Source organism: Alternaria novae-zelandiae (assembly GCF_023758075.1).
Source record: "Alternaria novae-zelandiae strain BMP 2774 chromosome Unknown scaffold_37, whole genome shotgun sequence".
Taxonomy (NCBI): domain Eukaryota; kingdom Fungi; phylum Ascomycota; class Dothideomycetes; order Pleosporales; family Pleosporaceae; genus Alternaria; species Alternaria novae-zelandiae.
In genome coordinates this window covers 77612-93799 of record NW_026056997.1, presented here as the reverse complement: position 1 = coordinate 93799, position 16188 = coordinate 77612, and the positions used below count along the sequence as shown (strand labels likewise).

At 53.8% G+C, this 16188-nt stretch overlaps 5 protein-coding genes across 5 annotated transcripts; all 5 read left to right on the top strand.

Annotated features, from left to right (window-relative positions):
- Window positions 1-44: 44 nt before the first annotated feature.
- J4E88_010669 (uncharacterized protein) lies at window positions 45-1004 on the top strand (the record flags this gene model as incomplete). The annotated part of the gene is made up of 1 exon (XM_049404259.1): window positions 45-1004. The coding sequence occupies one exon, from the start codon at window positions 45-47 to the stop codon at window positions 1002-1004; it is 960 nt and encodes a 319-aa protein (XP_049249981.1).
- Window positions 1005-3457: 2453 nt separating this feature from the next.
- Window positions 3458-4492, top strand: J4E88_010668 (uncharacterized protein; the record flags this gene model as incomplete). Its single annotated transcript, XM_049404258.1, has 1 exon — window positions 3458-4492. The coding sequence occupies one exon, from the start codon at window positions 3458-3460 to the stop codon at window positions 4490-4492; it is 1035 nt and encodes a 344-aa protein (XP_049249980.1).
- A 1319-nt stretch (window positions 4493-5811) lies between these two features.
- J4E88_010667 (uncharacterized protein) lies at window positions 5812-6876 on the top strand (the record flags this gene model as incomplete). The annotated part of the gene is made up of 2 exons (XM_049404257.1): window positions 5812-6077; window positions 6516-6876. The coding sequence occupies 2 exons, from the start codon at window positions 5812-5814 to the stop codon at window positions 6874-6876; spliced, it is 627 nt and encodes a 208-aa protein (XP_049249979.1).
- Window positions 6877-6905: 29 nt separating this feature from the next.
- Window positions 6906-7301, top strand: J4E88_010666 (uncharacterized protein; the record flags this gene model as incomplete). Its single annotated transcript, XM_049404256.1, has 1 exon — window positions 6906-7301. One exon carries the CDS (start codon window positions 6906-6908, stop codon window positions 7299-7301), a length of 396 nt encoding a protein of 131 aa, XP_049249978.1.
- A 3188-nt stretch (window positions 7302-10489) lies between these two features.
- On the top strand, window positions 10490-12909 carry J4E88_010665 (uncharacterized protein; the record flags this gene model as incomplete). Its single annotated transcript, XM_049404255.1, has 4 exons — window positions 10490-10945; window positions 11157-11705; window positions 12057-12713; window positions 12760-12909. The coding sequence occupies 4 exons, from the start codon at window positions 10490-10492 to the stop codon at window positions 12907-12909; spliced, it is 1812 nt and encodes a 603-aa protein (XP_049249977.1).
- Window positions 12910-16188: the final 3279 nt, after the last annotated feature.

Below are 16188 nucleotides of genomic sequence, written 5' to 3'. Positions count from 1 at the left end.
CTCGCTAAGGTTAAGCTGAACTGACCCGCAGTTCCTACTCCAACATGCAGCCCCATCACTCCCTGCCAGCGCGCCCGCCACCCACGACATACTCGGCACCGCCCTCAAGGACCAACAACGCCGGCGCACGAGGCCAGGGCAACTCGCCCATGTTTGCTGGCTTCACACCGGCGTCTGCTGCGCCGGCAAACTACGCGCAAGCCCCAGTGAGCGCCCCCTATCAAGCACCCGCATACCCGACCAGCAATGCTTACAACAACTACTCGTACCCAGCCTACGCGACGGGCGCACCTGCTGCGGCTTCATACCCAGCTGCTCCGACCGTGAACCGCGGATTTGGTGGCACCTATGATCCCGAAGAAGAAGCCCGCATCGCCGAGTGGAACAGCGCATACAATGCTGGCGACGCGAACGCGAAGAAGGGCACCGGTGCGAACATGACCGCTCGACCGGAAGCGGCAACCACCCAGGATACTGAAGCAGGACCAGCCGCCGACGGCAAGCGCAAGACTGTTGTTCGCGAGGGAGGTGGAAAACAGTGGGAGGACGAGACACTACTCGAGTGGAACCCCTTGCACCCGCGACTCTTCATCGGTAACCTGGCGGGTGAAGTCACCGACGATTCACTCCTCAAAGCTTTCGCCAAGTACCCGTCTCTGTCCAAAGCCCGCGTCGTACGAGACAAGAAGTCCACCAAGAGCAGAAGTTACGGTTTCGTGAGCTTCTCAGACACCGACGACTACTTCCGTGCCGCCAAGGAGATGAATGGCAAGTACATTGGCAGCCACCCGGTCCTCATCAAGCGAGCCACATCTGAGGTCAAGGCCGTCGTAAAGAAGGACGACAAACACAAGCAGGGGAAGAACAGGAACAACAAAAACAACAAGGACAAGTCTGGAAATGGCAGCAACAGCACGCCCGCGGTAGTCGCATCTCCCGCCATGTTCATACCTCGTGGTGTCCAGAAGAAGGGCAAGTCGAACGGTCCGAGAGTCTTGGGTTGAGCGACCCTTGTGTGGTTGCAGACGATTTCATCAACACGGCACGACGGAATGCTCAGGCATATACAACTACGTACCCACGTGTACTTTAAACACTCCCAAGGTTAGTGGAGTCACTTCTACTTTGCACTTTCATGTTTCTTTGTTTGGTTTTGTCTTTTGGTTTATGTTCAAGCGTTAAATGGATTTCCAGCAGTGTCAAGTATGACAAATGTGGTGGATGGGGGATACCACGAAGCACGACGCACATCTGCGCGATGAGCGTACTTGTGCAGTTGGCAACGTAGTGGGGATGAAGGGCCAAAGGGTCCTCGATGTGTCTAGTTTCAAGGAACAGACGCTTGGCGGAAGAGGATCAATCAAGCCAGACTTAGACAGCCCGTATCATGATGCAAATGTGAACACTGCCGTGAACCCCATCTCACCTCCCCCTAAATCCCACTACCCACCCAACCTCCTCACACTCTCCACAACCCCCTCCCCATCCCCCTCCACCCCCAAACAATCCAAAAAATCATAACTCGCATACTCCCTCCTAGGCACCCTCGCCCTCCAACAAAGCCTCGTAGTACAATACCTCATCTTCTCCTTCCACACCCCATCCTCACTCGTCCCCCACCTCGCATGCCCACTGCCCCTCCACGTATAACTAATCGCACTCGCATCATCCCTCTCCAACACACTCCCATCCCCCTTCTTCAGTTCCAACTCCCTACACGCCTCAATCTGGCTCTCCAGCCCCGGCCAATCCGGCAACAAATCTTCTCGAGTCTCGAATTCTAGATTCACTTCTTGACATGAGGATGGGAGGGTGAGGGATGCTAGTGTGGAGACGAGGCGCTGCCGTTCGCGTAGTTCGGCGAGCAGGGGGGGCAGGAGGTATGCGCATATCGTCCATGTTATCCTGCGCCAGTGCAGATGGCTGAGTAGGAATTTCGTGAAATTGGAGGGTTTCAGGGCGACGAGGTTGTCGTGGAGGTGGTAGAGTTGGGCGCCGCGCTGGGAGGTGGTGTGGTGCAGCCAGATGTCGCCGTTGTAGAGCCAGGATGTGGAGCCTAGGTAGCGGAAGTGGTGGGTGGCACTTCTTAATGGTATCTGATGCGCTTCCACGTAGATGAGGCGGCATGTGAGTAATAAGGATGTGTCGATCTTGGTGAGATAGGTGTGCCGCGGTCGGTAGAGGGGTGATATTGAGTGGATGTCGATGGAACGGCTGTGATCATGTTGTTGGCTGAGAACGTGCTGATAGATGGTGAATCGGATTTCTGCTGGGAGCATGGAGAAGAATAGAGATTGCTGTTGGGGATGCGAGGTCGATGGTGTCAAAGAGGCGAGCTGCCTACGCGTAGCGCGGGCGGCGCGTTGGCGGGTATAGCGGTCCTTGGGGAGGGATTTGGGTTGTGGCATCTTGAGATTTTTCGTGGTCTTGATCGTGAGGTTTGAGATGTCCACGGGTGTATGTCGGGCGGGAGGTTTGGGTGGTGTATGACGTCGTTTCGCGAGGCGATTGATTGAGAATTTACCGCCCTTCTTCACCGAAGTCCGATGCACATGTCGTCAAATTCCCCAATACTAGCTCTTAATCCTACGAGTGACCGGCACATTGGTAACTTGGGAAGATGTTGACTGTAGTATAGCCGGAAGCATCGTGGTGCAGCATGCGAGTTCTAATCATGGCCCGTGCGTCAGCTTAGAGCTTTCCTCTTCGCCTGCTCTCTGGCCTCACACCCGTCACTCAAGTAGCGCTGGGGCTATTCTCTCCAACCCAGCGCACGAAGCTGACGAAGACATTCCGATTCTGAGATGCCGCGATAACGTGAGTACGAAAGCCACGGGGCTCCTCTGGGCTCTGAGGAGCAACGGAACGGAACCGTTGACACATGCCTCGGATGTGCTCATGATCGACTCCCAGCCCTTTACCTAGTGTAATATTAGACTCCTCTCAGCTCGGACGTACCCGGGAAAATAATAGAAGGCATATATCTTTTGCCTATTTGTTATCACAATCTTCGATGCTGATGTTGTTGCCTCCAGTTGCCTACCGCAATGACTTGCCTGAGGTGTCTAGATAAGAAGAGTCCGCAATTGGCCCCGGCTTACGACGTCTAGTACCTTGTCACCAAGGGCCGTTTATCGTTCAACAAAACGATATCATGCCACCTGTGAGGCCGCCTCACCTGGCAACAATCTCGAGAGATTTCAAGGTGTGGACTACTTTCACACCGAGTTATCGGGGCCTCGGATTGTGTAATTACACACAACGTCTAGAAGCACACTCACCGTACGAGGCAACCGTTCATTCAACAGCACTGCGAAATCGCCCCCAAACCGGAAAGCACATAAAACAAAAATTCTCAAGCTCTTCCAGGCTCAACGGCAACCTCCAGTCTCACTCCAACTCATCACTCACAAACTCCTCAAGTCGTTCCTTCAGTAATCTCACTAAATCTACCAAAATGGCATCTCAACAAACAGACTCATCGGAGTCGTCCAGCCCCACGTCCTCCATTGAGTCAACAACACCAGTTGTACCGGCCAGTTCTGCGTCAGACTCATCAGCCACCTTCGACTTCGATGCCGTCCTATCCAAGCACAACGTCACCAGGAGTTGTCTCAACAGTGTCCATAGTGTACTGATTGACATTGCGAAGGATGCAGGAAAGATCATGGTCGCAGCCGAGGATTGCATCATCACGACTGTCCACAAGAACAACACATCTGACGTAGTCACCAAATTCGACAAGCAAATCGAAGCGATGGCCGAAAGACGCCTCGCTGAGGCCTTCCCTGAATGCACCTTCCTCGGCGAAGAGACGTTCAAGCATGGCACTAAGCTCGCAGACACGCCGACATTCATCGTGGATCCCATCGACGGAACGCTGAACTTCTCCCTCGGCGTGCCTAACTGCGCCATCTCACTGGCTCTAACACTCGACAAGAAGCCTGTCGTTGGCGTCGTCTTCAACCCTTTCCGCGGAGACATGTACCATGCGATCAAGGGCCAAGGCGCATACCTGACGAAGACCTTCACGAACCGCAAGATTAAGCTACCCATCCACCCCATTCCTAAACCGATGCCATCGCTTAACTCTTGTCTCATGGCCGTTGAGTGGGGTAACCAGCGCTCTGGTCCAAACTGGGCACTGCGCACCTCGATCCACAACGCTCTCCTCACCTCCAAGATCGAAGGCGGCGCAATGTGCAAATCAGTGCGCTCAAACGGATCCGCAGCACTGGACTTCTGCTACGTAGCTCACGGCATGCTCGACGCGTTCTGGGAAGGAGGAGTATACTCTTGGGACGTCGCTGCTGGATGGTGCATCCTGGAAGAGGCTGGTGGCGTTGTTGTGAGCGCGAACCCTGGAGATTGGGACCCACAGCTTGAGGGTCGTCTTTACTTTGCTGTGCGCAATGCGAAGCGCGAGGATCAGCGTGCTGTTATTCAGGAACTGTGGGGGATGATGGGGGATCGGAAGTTTGTGTTCCCTTGAATGCGGTTCTTGCGAGTTTCCACGGCAGGGGGACGGTAGGGTGGAGTTTCATGCAGTACACGGCCGGGATCTGGTTTGTTTGGTCAGACAGTAAATCTTTGACTGAACTCATACAATATGATATATAGGTATATAAGAATCCCTTCGATATGCTTTCGCTGCCTTGACCAAACACGAATGAGCATCAGTGTTGTTGCACGTTAATTGAGGTTGGAACGCACATTCCCTAATGCACGGAGAGCAGTGATGGCTCCGTCCTGTTTTGTGCCACTTATGCCTTCCATAGCACACACAGACCCTCACGATCAAGGTAGTCACGACAGATGCCAGCTTCTACATCTATCGCGAGACCCAAACAAACTCCCTCCATCACACTCTCACCCCAACACACCTCACTGCATGATCACCCATCCATACCGAAGCATTGTTTGCTGTCATCCCATTATTGTATAGCACATCCCTATTATCAACCCACCATACTCTTGATCGGCATCACACTCACCACCTCAACCAAGCTGTCCCGCAGCTCAGCATCAGCATAGCTGCATCCTGTGCAGTACCTGCACACCTCCCCTACCACGCACGACCTCCAGTCCTTCGTAACCTACATCACCCTCACCAGCGCCTTCAACGACACCCGCAGTCCATGCAGCACCACACCCACTGAGTACATGCCCTTTGACACCCGACGGTCCAAACCAACCCAACCCAAACGCCACACGCGCACATACTGCCCAAGAATCACTCATAGACGCCGCACCATCTTCGACCAGGGCCACGACCCCCGAACAACTCACTTCACCGGCCGGCCTCTCACTTCCACCGAGAGACTACACGTAGCCCGCCAACGCCTCCGCAAGTTCGAGAAGACGCAATCCCGCAAAGCACAGCGGAAAACTTGGGTCCGTAACGGAAGGATCAATACGCCAAGCAAGATTGACAGGATACACCTCAAGCTGAAGAGGATCTTCAACGGAAACTTCTGAGCACCTACACGCCTACACTCTCTCTGACGTCTTGAGGGTGTTTATGAGCACGACTGCTACTTGTGTAACAAGCTCTGTAGCCTCTGGTGTACTCCAAGCCCCCGTCCAGGGACAAGGCCGAACACTTTCGAATCACCGACCGAGAGCCACCAATCCACTTGAACCACGCGAGAGGAGAAGGATCATCGAAGAGCGACGACTACGCAAACTCAGACGCCGAGAAGCTAGAGCGGAGAGATTAGCGAACCGTACGTTGAAGAAGGGACTTCGCGCTAAGATAGCCGACTTCTTTGGCATCTTCCGTCTTTGGTAGACGACTACGACCGACCTTTTATGACCTGTGCAGCCACATCTGGAGGTTGTGGAGTTAGTACAGCGTGCGCACCGTCAGCGCCAGCAATCGCGAGCACACCTGGTGTTATCTCGTCTGCAAGCACACCAAGTCGCCATATCACAGCCGGGGAGAAGGAAGAACTGAAGAAGAAGAAAGAGGAGCGCGCAGAGAAGAAGCAACAAAGGAAGGAGGTTCGAGACGAGGCAAAGGCAGACACCAAGGCCAAGCTCCCGGACACGACTAGCAAGAAGGCTAAGCTTCGGCTGTACATCACCTTGCTCAAGCTCCGGTTTCATCTCTAGATTTGACATCAGTTTCTCGTTCCGGACTGCTATATCCCACCTTACATGTCACACGGGGATTGTGGAACTAGTACACATTGCGGAACCAGCTCACATTGCGGAACCAGCACACATCACGCATCGAGCACGCCAATTTTCGTATCTGGCTATTCCGGTAGCAATCCCACCTCCAAGAACGGAACGGTAGGGTATAGACTAAAGATCAAGCGTGCGCGAAAGAGGCGACAGCGGAAGGTAGTTCGAGACAAGTCCAAAGCAGACACCAAGGCCAAGGTCCCACACGCGGGTAACAAGAAGACCAAATTTTGGCTCCACGTCAACTTGCTCCGGCTCAAGCTTCACCTCGGAACTTAAGATCAGTATATGGCAGACGGCGGTGATTGTGGTAGCGCAAGCTATAGCTCCGGCGACTGTGGCGGCGGCGACTCCGGCGGTTGCAGCACATCCCATACCGCAGGCGACGGAGGTGACGGCGGCAGCTACTCAGGCGGAGATTCAGGAACCGATTACATCCCACAAGGATCCTCCTCGTCCAGCCGACCATTGACAGCCGAGGAGCGTGCGGAACGCGACCGCAAACGCAAAGAAGATCAAGAGGAGTACGAGCGTAAGCGAGCGGAAAAAAAAGAGAAGAAGCAACAAAGGAGGGCAGTCCGAGCCGAGACCGCTACTGCAGTCAAAGCGAAGCGCCACGAGGCGGCTAAGCTGAAGGAGAAGATCCGCCTGACCGCCACGCTTCTTACACTCAAGCTCCATCTTTGAGCGACGCCAAACACACATCAAGGCTTTGAATGGAGTCTTCATTCGTCGCCGCAGACTCTGGGACGACATCCTCGGGCGATTGCGGAACGACATCTGGAGATCGCGGAGCCGATTCGAAAGGCGATACTGGAGGTGACTGTGGTGCTGATTCGGGGAAAGACTGTGCCGAGACAGAACCTCATCCAACTGAACGAGAATACAAGTACACCGACTTCGCCGCTGCACCCCAGACAGACACTGCCGGTCCTTCCACCTCGTCGCAGTCGAAGACACAACCCGATACTAGCACACCAGAAGAACGACAGCAACGAGAAGAGCGTACACAAGCGAGGGCGCAGAAGAAAGAAAAGAGAAAGGAACAGACAAAGAAGTTCCTGAACAGCGCCAAAGCTGTTGCTGAGAACATCATCAAAGGCAAGTTTTGAGGCGTCCTCTGAACGGTCAAGACTTGTATACGGCTCCACAAGCTCGAGTCCAGGACATACCGATCATTTGCGCGGATGGGGGCCAGTATCCGCAGTAGTCGGAGCGTGCGATTCTCTCACGACACAGACACAAGCCGTCAATCAGTGGCAGACTTCTCTCGCTGGCCGGGAGTGTACATCCATCCTGGGCACTTCGTACACGCCGCCGACAGACCGAAAGACGAAGAAGCGTGGCAGAGGTGCCGCAACAGTTTCAGAAGACTGAAGGCTCGTGTCCGCAGGAAGAGAGCCGATCGAAACGACTCGCATGGCAAACGTCGGTAGTTTCGACATTCCTCGCCCTAACGCGGGTGAGCACACCTTTTATCAGAACATTACCTGTTATGTTCACGTCTACGCGCCGACTACTGTACACCAAAATACGTCGAGCGCGGCGCCAGAAACACACGCCGCGGTGGGAAGCTCATGCGAATCGGATCCAACGCTGTCAGTGCCCGAGAACCTAGGCGGAGTTGCTGCCAACCTTCGTCTTATCGATCTTGAGAGCGTGAAACGGAGACGACCCGGAAAGAGACAAGCCCTTGTTGAGTGGGCAATCAGGAAATTGCAGAGGTTACTCCACAAGGCGACTTAAAGCGGATGCTCGTTGTGAATGCGGTGGCATCGAGATAATGTTTGTAAGGCTCGTCGAGTTCGACGGCCTTTCGGGCGACATCGGAACGTCTTCAAGTGGAACAAGCGACGCGAGAGATTTTGGCGTTGGCGCCGGCTTCATCTCCTGGCGTTGAAGTATTGGGTGGTTGGCGTCGCGTGTCGCTGGTCCAAGGTGGCTCGGAAGTGAGCACAGACCGCCCGCAACTGTGCATCGGCACCAGAACTGCTGCTCGCCAGACTTCACGTCATGTTCGCCCGCACCACCCGCAACACTCTTGCTATAGCCTCGAAACAGCCCTACATATGCCATTCATGTCTGCGCCGGACTAGACAGTCTCAATTGGGCGCTGTCCATCTTCCCACGCGTCACCCAGCACGATCTCTCCACACTGAGACGCAGCCACCACCGACCCAGGATGGCACGGCGTTCCGAAAGCAGCTGAAAGATGCTGCGAAGCAACAAAAGAAAGAGAAGAGCGCCTCTTCTGGCGCCTCAAAGTCCTCCAAAAAGGGCAAAGATGTGCGACTAGAGAAGTGGGAGCTAACGGTTGGAATCGAAGTCCATGCTGAACTCAACACCGCGCGGAAGCTTTTCTCTGGTGCTGCGACCTCAGTCAGCGAGGCACCCAATACTCATGTCTCCTTATTCGACGTCGCTTTTCCTGGAACTCAGCCTCACTTTCAGAAGGAAACCCTCCTACCTGCCCTCCGCGCCGCTATAGCCTTCCAGTGCGAGATACAGCCCAAGAGCAGCTTCGACCGCAAGCACTACTTCTATCAAGATCAGCCCTCCGGCTACCAGATCACGCAGTACTACGAGCCTTTCGCGACGAACGGCAAGATTACCCTGTACCCTCATGACTTCCCGCCTGGCGCTGCCCCGCAACCAGGGCCCGTCGAGATTGGCATCAAGCAGATACAGATGGAGCAGGATACCGCAAAGACCGTGCAGCAACCCCCTTCGACTCACCTACTCGACTTCAATCGCGTTTCGCATCCTCTAATCGAAATCATCACCCTCCCTCAGATCCACGATCCCACGGTAGCTGCTGTCGTCGTTCGCAAGATACAAAACATACTGAAGGCTGTCAATGCCTGTACAACCGGCATGGAGCTAGGCGGACTGCGTGCCGATGTCAACGTATCAGTTCGTCAACGGGCAGGGGAGTCATCTAACTATAGTCACTCATACCACGGTGTTACTGGTCTGGGTCAGCGGACTGAGATCAAGAACTTGGCAAGCGTCAAGGCTGTGGAAGACGCCATCATTGCGGAACGTGATCGACAGATCGACTTGCTTGAGGGTGGAGGTGTCGTTGAAGGCGAGACTCGCGGGTGGACTCTTGGAAGCAAGACTACCAAACGTCTCAGAGGCAAAGAGGGCGAGATCGACTATCGCTACATGCCGGACCCAGATATTGCTCCTGTCATCATTGGAAACGTAAGTACGAACGTGGCAATTGTTCTGGGAGCCGTGCTAATGGTTATCAGGATCTTGTTGAACACCTCCGGACGACCCTTCCCAAGCTGCCCGATGTGAATGTGGACATGCTCGCCAACACCTACGGACTTACTACCAAGGACGCCATCACACTTCTCTCCATGGACGATGGTGAACGATTGGAGTATTACCTAGACGTCATTCGCTGCCTGGTGCGCCAAACCGAGCAGCACGAGAAAGACGTTCCGCTAGAAACCTTGGGCAAGATCACCGGGAACTGGTATGTTCATCTGCTACGCTACGCGTCGGAATCAAACTAACGCGTGACCAGGGTGTTGATGGAACTCGGCTCTCTCTTCCAAGACGAACCTTGGGACCCCAACCGCGTCCCAGCCGACTATCTCGCCGGTGTCATCTCGCACATTCGTCGCAAAGAGGTCACGTCGCCTTCCGCAAAACGCCTACTCGCCATCAAATTTGAGGGAGATGAGCGCAGCGTATCTGAAGTCATCCACCAAGAGAACCTTCTCCTGCAACCACTCAGCCAGGAAGCGTACGTCAAACTGGCACAAACTTTGCTAGAAGAGAAACCCGACATGGTTCGCGACATCACCGAAAAGGGTCAAGTCAAGAAGGTAGGCTGGTTCGTGGGACAAATGGTGATGCGTGCTCCAGACGGAAGTGTCGAGCCAGACAAGGCGAAGGAGGTACTGTTGAACTTGCTGGGTGTAGGAGAGAAGGCGTAGTTGATGGCGTGGATTACCCTAATAAACCATATTGCTATTGTTGACGGTGCGTATTGCTTTTGTGCCTTATGTGACTGATATCTATATGGCTATATGGCTATAAGGGTCCAATGTACGGGTAAGGATGTCAAAACCACTGACGTTTGACAGCCCAACAACATCAACTCACCAACCTGACCAGACCACAAGCAGTGCGAACCTCGTGTCTCGCTTCCACAGTATGAGTGCCCACAGCACACAGTAGTTGTAATAGAATTCGAGAGTCGGTTCAGGTCCTAGCCCAGCGGCCGCGGGTGCAACACTCTTCTTGTCACCATCCAGCCTATGAATCAGCGCGAACGTACACAATGTCTCCCGAACAAACCGCCGCATACCTCGCCCGCTTCCGCGACCGCATCGCCACCATCCGCCAAAACGTAACTGTCGTCTCCCTCAAAGGCAAGTTCACAAACCCCATCCGCCGCAGAGATAGTGTAGGTCGCCAGGGAGAGAATGCTCGTACGGCACTTTCTGCGTCGCTGGGGCTTTATTATACTGGCGTGGACAAGTCAGAAGAGGACTTACGGGATCTGAGTCCTGTGGGGTGGGAGGGGGGAGATGGGGATGGGGATGGGGATGGTAGTGGTGAGGACGAGGATGGGGATGGAAGATCTGATAGCATGGAACCCCTCCGCCACCGAGATCGCGACTCAAGCAGCAGGGAGGACATCACCAACGCGTCGTGGGACGCGCAATGGGAGTTAGATATGGACCGGGAAGAAGAGCGGTTGATGCGTTCGGAGCACCGGATTGCGGAAGAGAGAGTATCGGATGGAGTTGCAGAGGGGGAGATGTATAAGCCGTATCATAGTATTAATAGTGGGGCGGCGAGGAGGAGGGGGTTGGATGAGGTAAAGAGGATGTATGAGGGTGGGGGGAGGTATGCTACGGTATGTGATTTACTTTGAGTGCGGGAGGGAGGGGAAGGGTGGGGTTGAGGGATGGATGGATGGATTGATGCTGACTGGTGTATAGGTTGGGAGAAAGAAGGGCCGCGAGTTGCAGAGTATGCTAAGGGGTCTGGGGGCTGAGGAGTGGAATGGGGGAGGGGCAGATGAAGAAGCGCAGAACGAGGAAGCGCAAGACGAGGAAGCGCAGAACGAAGAAGCGCAAGACGAGGAAGCGCAGAACGAAGAAGCGCAAGACGAAGAAGCACCCCACACTGCTACCCAAGACGCCGAAAGCGAAGACGAAGAACCACCCTATCCCGCCAGCCAAGGAAACGAATCCTCCATCTCCCTCCCCTCAAACCCCTACCCCGAAGACGACTTCCTCCTCCCTCTAACCCGGCAACCCGCGCGAACCACACCTCCCCCGCCCTTCCCCTCCCCTCCCAACCTAATCATACACCCAAACTCCTCACCGGGACTATCGATTCCATCACCCGGACTATCGATACCATCGAACCCTTACCCAGAAGACGCACCGTCCTCACCAACCTCCTTCTCCCAGCCCCCTCAACCTCAACCACAAGCACCACCACCACCCCGACCCACACAATCCCCCTCCCCATACTACCGCGCCGTAACACCGCCTACACCCCACTCTCGCTTCCCGATATATCCTTGTGATCGCACGATTTCGCCTATTAGTCCGTTTAATGCGAGTCAGCATTTGATTTCTGCGGAGGGGACGGCGTCGAGCCTGAGTTATCGGACTGAGCAACGACAAGAAGGGAATCATGGCTACAGAAACGATGGTGATGGTGTAGAAGGGGGGTATACGTATGCGCCTAATCATCCTTATCACGGTATGAGTGCTCAAGAGACGAGCGAGTATTGGCATGGGCTTGAGGGGTATCATACTGAGAGTGAGAGGAATTTGAGAAGGGGTGAAGGGAGGGGCAGGAGACGGACGGTGTCTTCGCCTGTGCAGTATGATGCAGAGAGGGTGTTTGGGTCTGTAGGGGAGAGTTATGAGGGTGGTGGAGGTGAGGGCGGAGAACGGGAGGATGAGGTTAGGCGGCGGTATTTGAACGCTTTGAGTGGTGAAGAGAGAAGGATGGCGGAGCAGGAAGAAGACGAGGAGTTCGCCATGAGGACTTCCTCTGGGGAAACCAACGCAGGGAGGAAGAACATGATGAACCGGCTCCTAAGCACCTTTGCATGTCGACCCGGAACCGTCACACCACTACACACCACCACCATCCCCATACCAAACGACACAAACACACCCACCACCCCCGCCGTACCCACAACCCCAAAGAAATACACCATAGCCTACCTCTCCCACAAGATACATCGAACCCAAAAAAGAGAAGAAGAAGCAAAACTCCGAGAACGCCTCATGGCCCTCCGCCTAGCCGAACCATCTGCGCCGCAAACCCACCACATCGAAGACACCAAAGACATCAGCAACTTCACAGAAATCCCCGTTCTCGTCCCCAAACCCAAAGCGAAGAGGCGAAAAGACAGCACGCAACCCAACCCACCTTCTCTTGTCCCAAACCTAGAAAGCCGGACGCAGAGTGTTATTGGTCCGCCGGTTGGGCTTTCGCAGATGATTCAGAGGGCGCCGGGGAGTGTTAGGGTGGTGACTCCTACGCCTTTAATTGTTTCTGTAGCTGTGTCAGATGTAGAAGTTGAAGAGGTTGAAGGAGTTGAGGAGAGTGGGCAGAGAGGACCAAGACAAGAGCACTCAGGTTCAAGTCTCAGCGACCGATTGCGGCAAACGCAACTTGAAGATTTACCTCTGCAACAGGATGCAGCAAGGGAGATACGGGATTTGATGATGGCGGTTGAACGGGATCAAGGGGAGGTGGCTAGCACGCCTGCTCAGTATACAGGTGGTCATGGACCACCGAACGGTGTCGACACAAGTACTACTCCGACTGAATGCGTGGATGAACTACCAGCTGGTTTCTCACGTCCCGAAACCACCTCTTCGTCGGGCCACGCACAACCCAGCTTCTCCCCCCACGAAAATCTTGAACGACACTTCCGCACACAACGCCAAGTTAATGAGCGTTTCATCCGTCCCGTTCGTGCGATAACTTCGCAGTCGAGTAGTCGGACGCTGCCGAGGAGTTACCGGGTGCCGGAGGGGCATGGTGGTGGAAGGGGTGTGCTAAGGGTTACTAACGTGGTTGTGCAGGGAGAGGAATTGGAGGGAAGTAACGAGGTTGGGGTTGGGGTTGACGGTGGTGAGGATGGTAAGGGTGGTGGTAGTGCGAACAATGTTGTTGAGAATCAGCAAGATGGCACTGAGGAGTTAGCGGCGGATGGAGAAGAGGAAAAGGGGGAGACTTTTCTGCAAGGTAATCCCGATGGGAACGGTGTGGAGGATATACCATAGGCTGGATGAACGATACCGAGGTCGTTGCTATGATTTCAGCTATCTCGACTCTACCGATTCGTTGGTATCACGCCTATTACTACTTCTGCGACTACCAGATTATCAAGCTAGAGGATGGACTATAGTAAAGCAGTGGCTCACAAAATATCTCCAGTGCTCACATCTTGTAGATGGCTACTAATAGGGCGTTGGTGCCGAAATAGTAACAGGGGACAACGTCAACTCCCTCATCACGCCACACAAACATCCCCATACCCATGAACATGATCAAAAGCCCTCAACAGCCCAAACAAATGCGCAACACCAGCACAAACAACCAAGCAATGCATAATCTGGTGACTAGAACCCCAGACATCAAACCGGTACGGATACCATTTCTCCGGAATCTACGTGTTGTGGTCAGTCCCCCATCTCTTTTCTTTCAGATGGATGCAAAAGATTCTTGGGCTCAACCAACTTACTCTCATAGCGTACAACGCGCCACCCGTAAGATTAAACGTCGTCATCAACGCCATCCAGTCCAAACTCATCCTCCACATCTGCGTTTCCCAACCAAATTTCAGCAAGCCGTGCACGATGGGAATGATGAAGGAGAGACCGAGACCGGCATACATGGCCGCGCGGTAGGGTCGATATTTTGGGCGACGGAAAGCTGGGTGGAGTGTTGCGTAGACACAGGCTCCTGCTAAGACGGATACGAGCGTGTAATATGTTGTTTGTAGTTGCGGTGTGCAGTAGAAGCCGTAGTATACGCATGGGATGGTGGAACCCCACATTAGTATCACTATGCCGAGCTAAAGTACTCAGTGGCTGTGTGGAGTGGTGGGGGGTTGTTTGCTTACGTAGTCGAGCTGGTTACCGAAGACGTGAACGCTTTCGCTGTGGTTGTTGACGACGTGGAAACTGTTTTGTGTGTCACTTCTTGGGTGTCAGTGGATGAAGGTGTGACAAGACTTACGTTGCGGACAGTGCAAAGCATATAGCGACTCCAAAGAAGAACGTTGAGAATACAACTACGTCCGCTGTGGTTGCTGTGTCGTATCTTGGCTGCAGGGAATAGTATACGGGGATAGGAAGCGCAAAGAATAATGCTGATCCTATAAGATGCGAGAATATGTTTACTGGAGAGGAGTCAGTTCGGCTTCTGCAGGCACTGCGTAAAATCTTACCGGTTTCGTTGTGGATGCCGAGGATACTTTTAAAGGACTGCTTGTAAGACTTTGAGATCGCCCTATATGTTGCCCTTGTTAGAAACCGTCTATATAGCGAGCATCCCAGAATCATTACCTATAGCCTGACAGAATGTACTCATTGTCTCTAACCCCAGTGAGCGGATGTCGATGATAAGTAATCTAATGATGAATATACTGGTACCAACTCGCTACAACATCGGTCAGCTATAGAAACACCATGCAACCAACTATCTTACGTATCTCATCCCACGTTAACAACGAGCCTCGTTGCCTTTTTCCCATTTGATCGCGAGGCTCAGCCTTGCAACTATTAGCCTTGGCATGCACATACGCGGTAGACGCATGCGTACCTGGTTTTTCGCTGTTGAACCGACCTGTTCTGCAGGTCGTCGAGGACGAACACTCATGTTAAAAAATGGTAATTCTCTGGGCGTGAAAACATGAGGTGGGATGCAAAGTCGAAGTACAAGCGGCACAGCCCATGTGCATGTGATTTAGCGCAGGAACAGGAAAGCCGATGCACGGATCAATACGACGCAACCTTGGAAGACGCCTGATCACCACTACGATCCTTTCGTTCCACATTGCTCGAATATCTGCTCCATCTCCAATCAATTGCGCCCAGTAGCACGTTAGCGCGTGTCTGATGAGTGCTATCAGCAGCTTGACAGCGGCTGCATCTGGTATGTACTTAGGTAGAGGGTGGGGGCCGTTTGAGAAGGGACGGCACGCGCCCGTCTCAGGTTCTTGCGGCGCAGCGGGAGTACGTATCGAGAGAACCGTCCGCCCGCTCCTATTCGTTGCGCTATCTATGGATACGCATCCCTACATGCAGGATACCATGTTCTCGAGAGTTTTCGGTACACAACTCCATATCTGAATCGGCCCCCATTCGACTTGCCGCTCAATCATGCGAGCCTGCAGTCGGACGGCGCAGCATGGACACTCATCGGGCTTTAGTATAAGCGGCGCGCCCCGTGGTCCTTCACTCTACCTTCTCCGGTCTGGCCTGCGCTTGTTGTCTTGAACCATGGTGTTAGTCCTGTGTAGCTTTGCTTTCATCTCCCTCTCCGCCCACAGTGTTTCCGGCATCAGCACCACCAACGTCAACACTACAGATACCGTAGGCTTCGTAAAAGAAGACAACCAACGAGATACCATCTCCCTGCTTATAAGCTGCTTCGCCACACTCGGCTTATGCGTGTATTCAGCTGTGCACTTGAACGTACCGCGCAAGACCGAAGGCAATTGCCGGGTCCTACTAAGAGAGCTTCAATGGTGCATTCTGGGCCTCTTCGCACCAGAGTTGATGGTGTATACAGCCTGGCGACAACTAGCGTCTGCACGGCAGCTGTGTTTGGAGATGGAAGAGGCAAAAAGGAAGAAAGAAGATGGGGCGGAAGCTCGCGAAAAAGTACATAGCCAAACTATGCTTGCTTTGGCTCCCGAACTGACAGCTCCTAGACGGCAGTGATATCTGAAGACCATAACCACCACCGTCCTACTCCATGGACTATCCC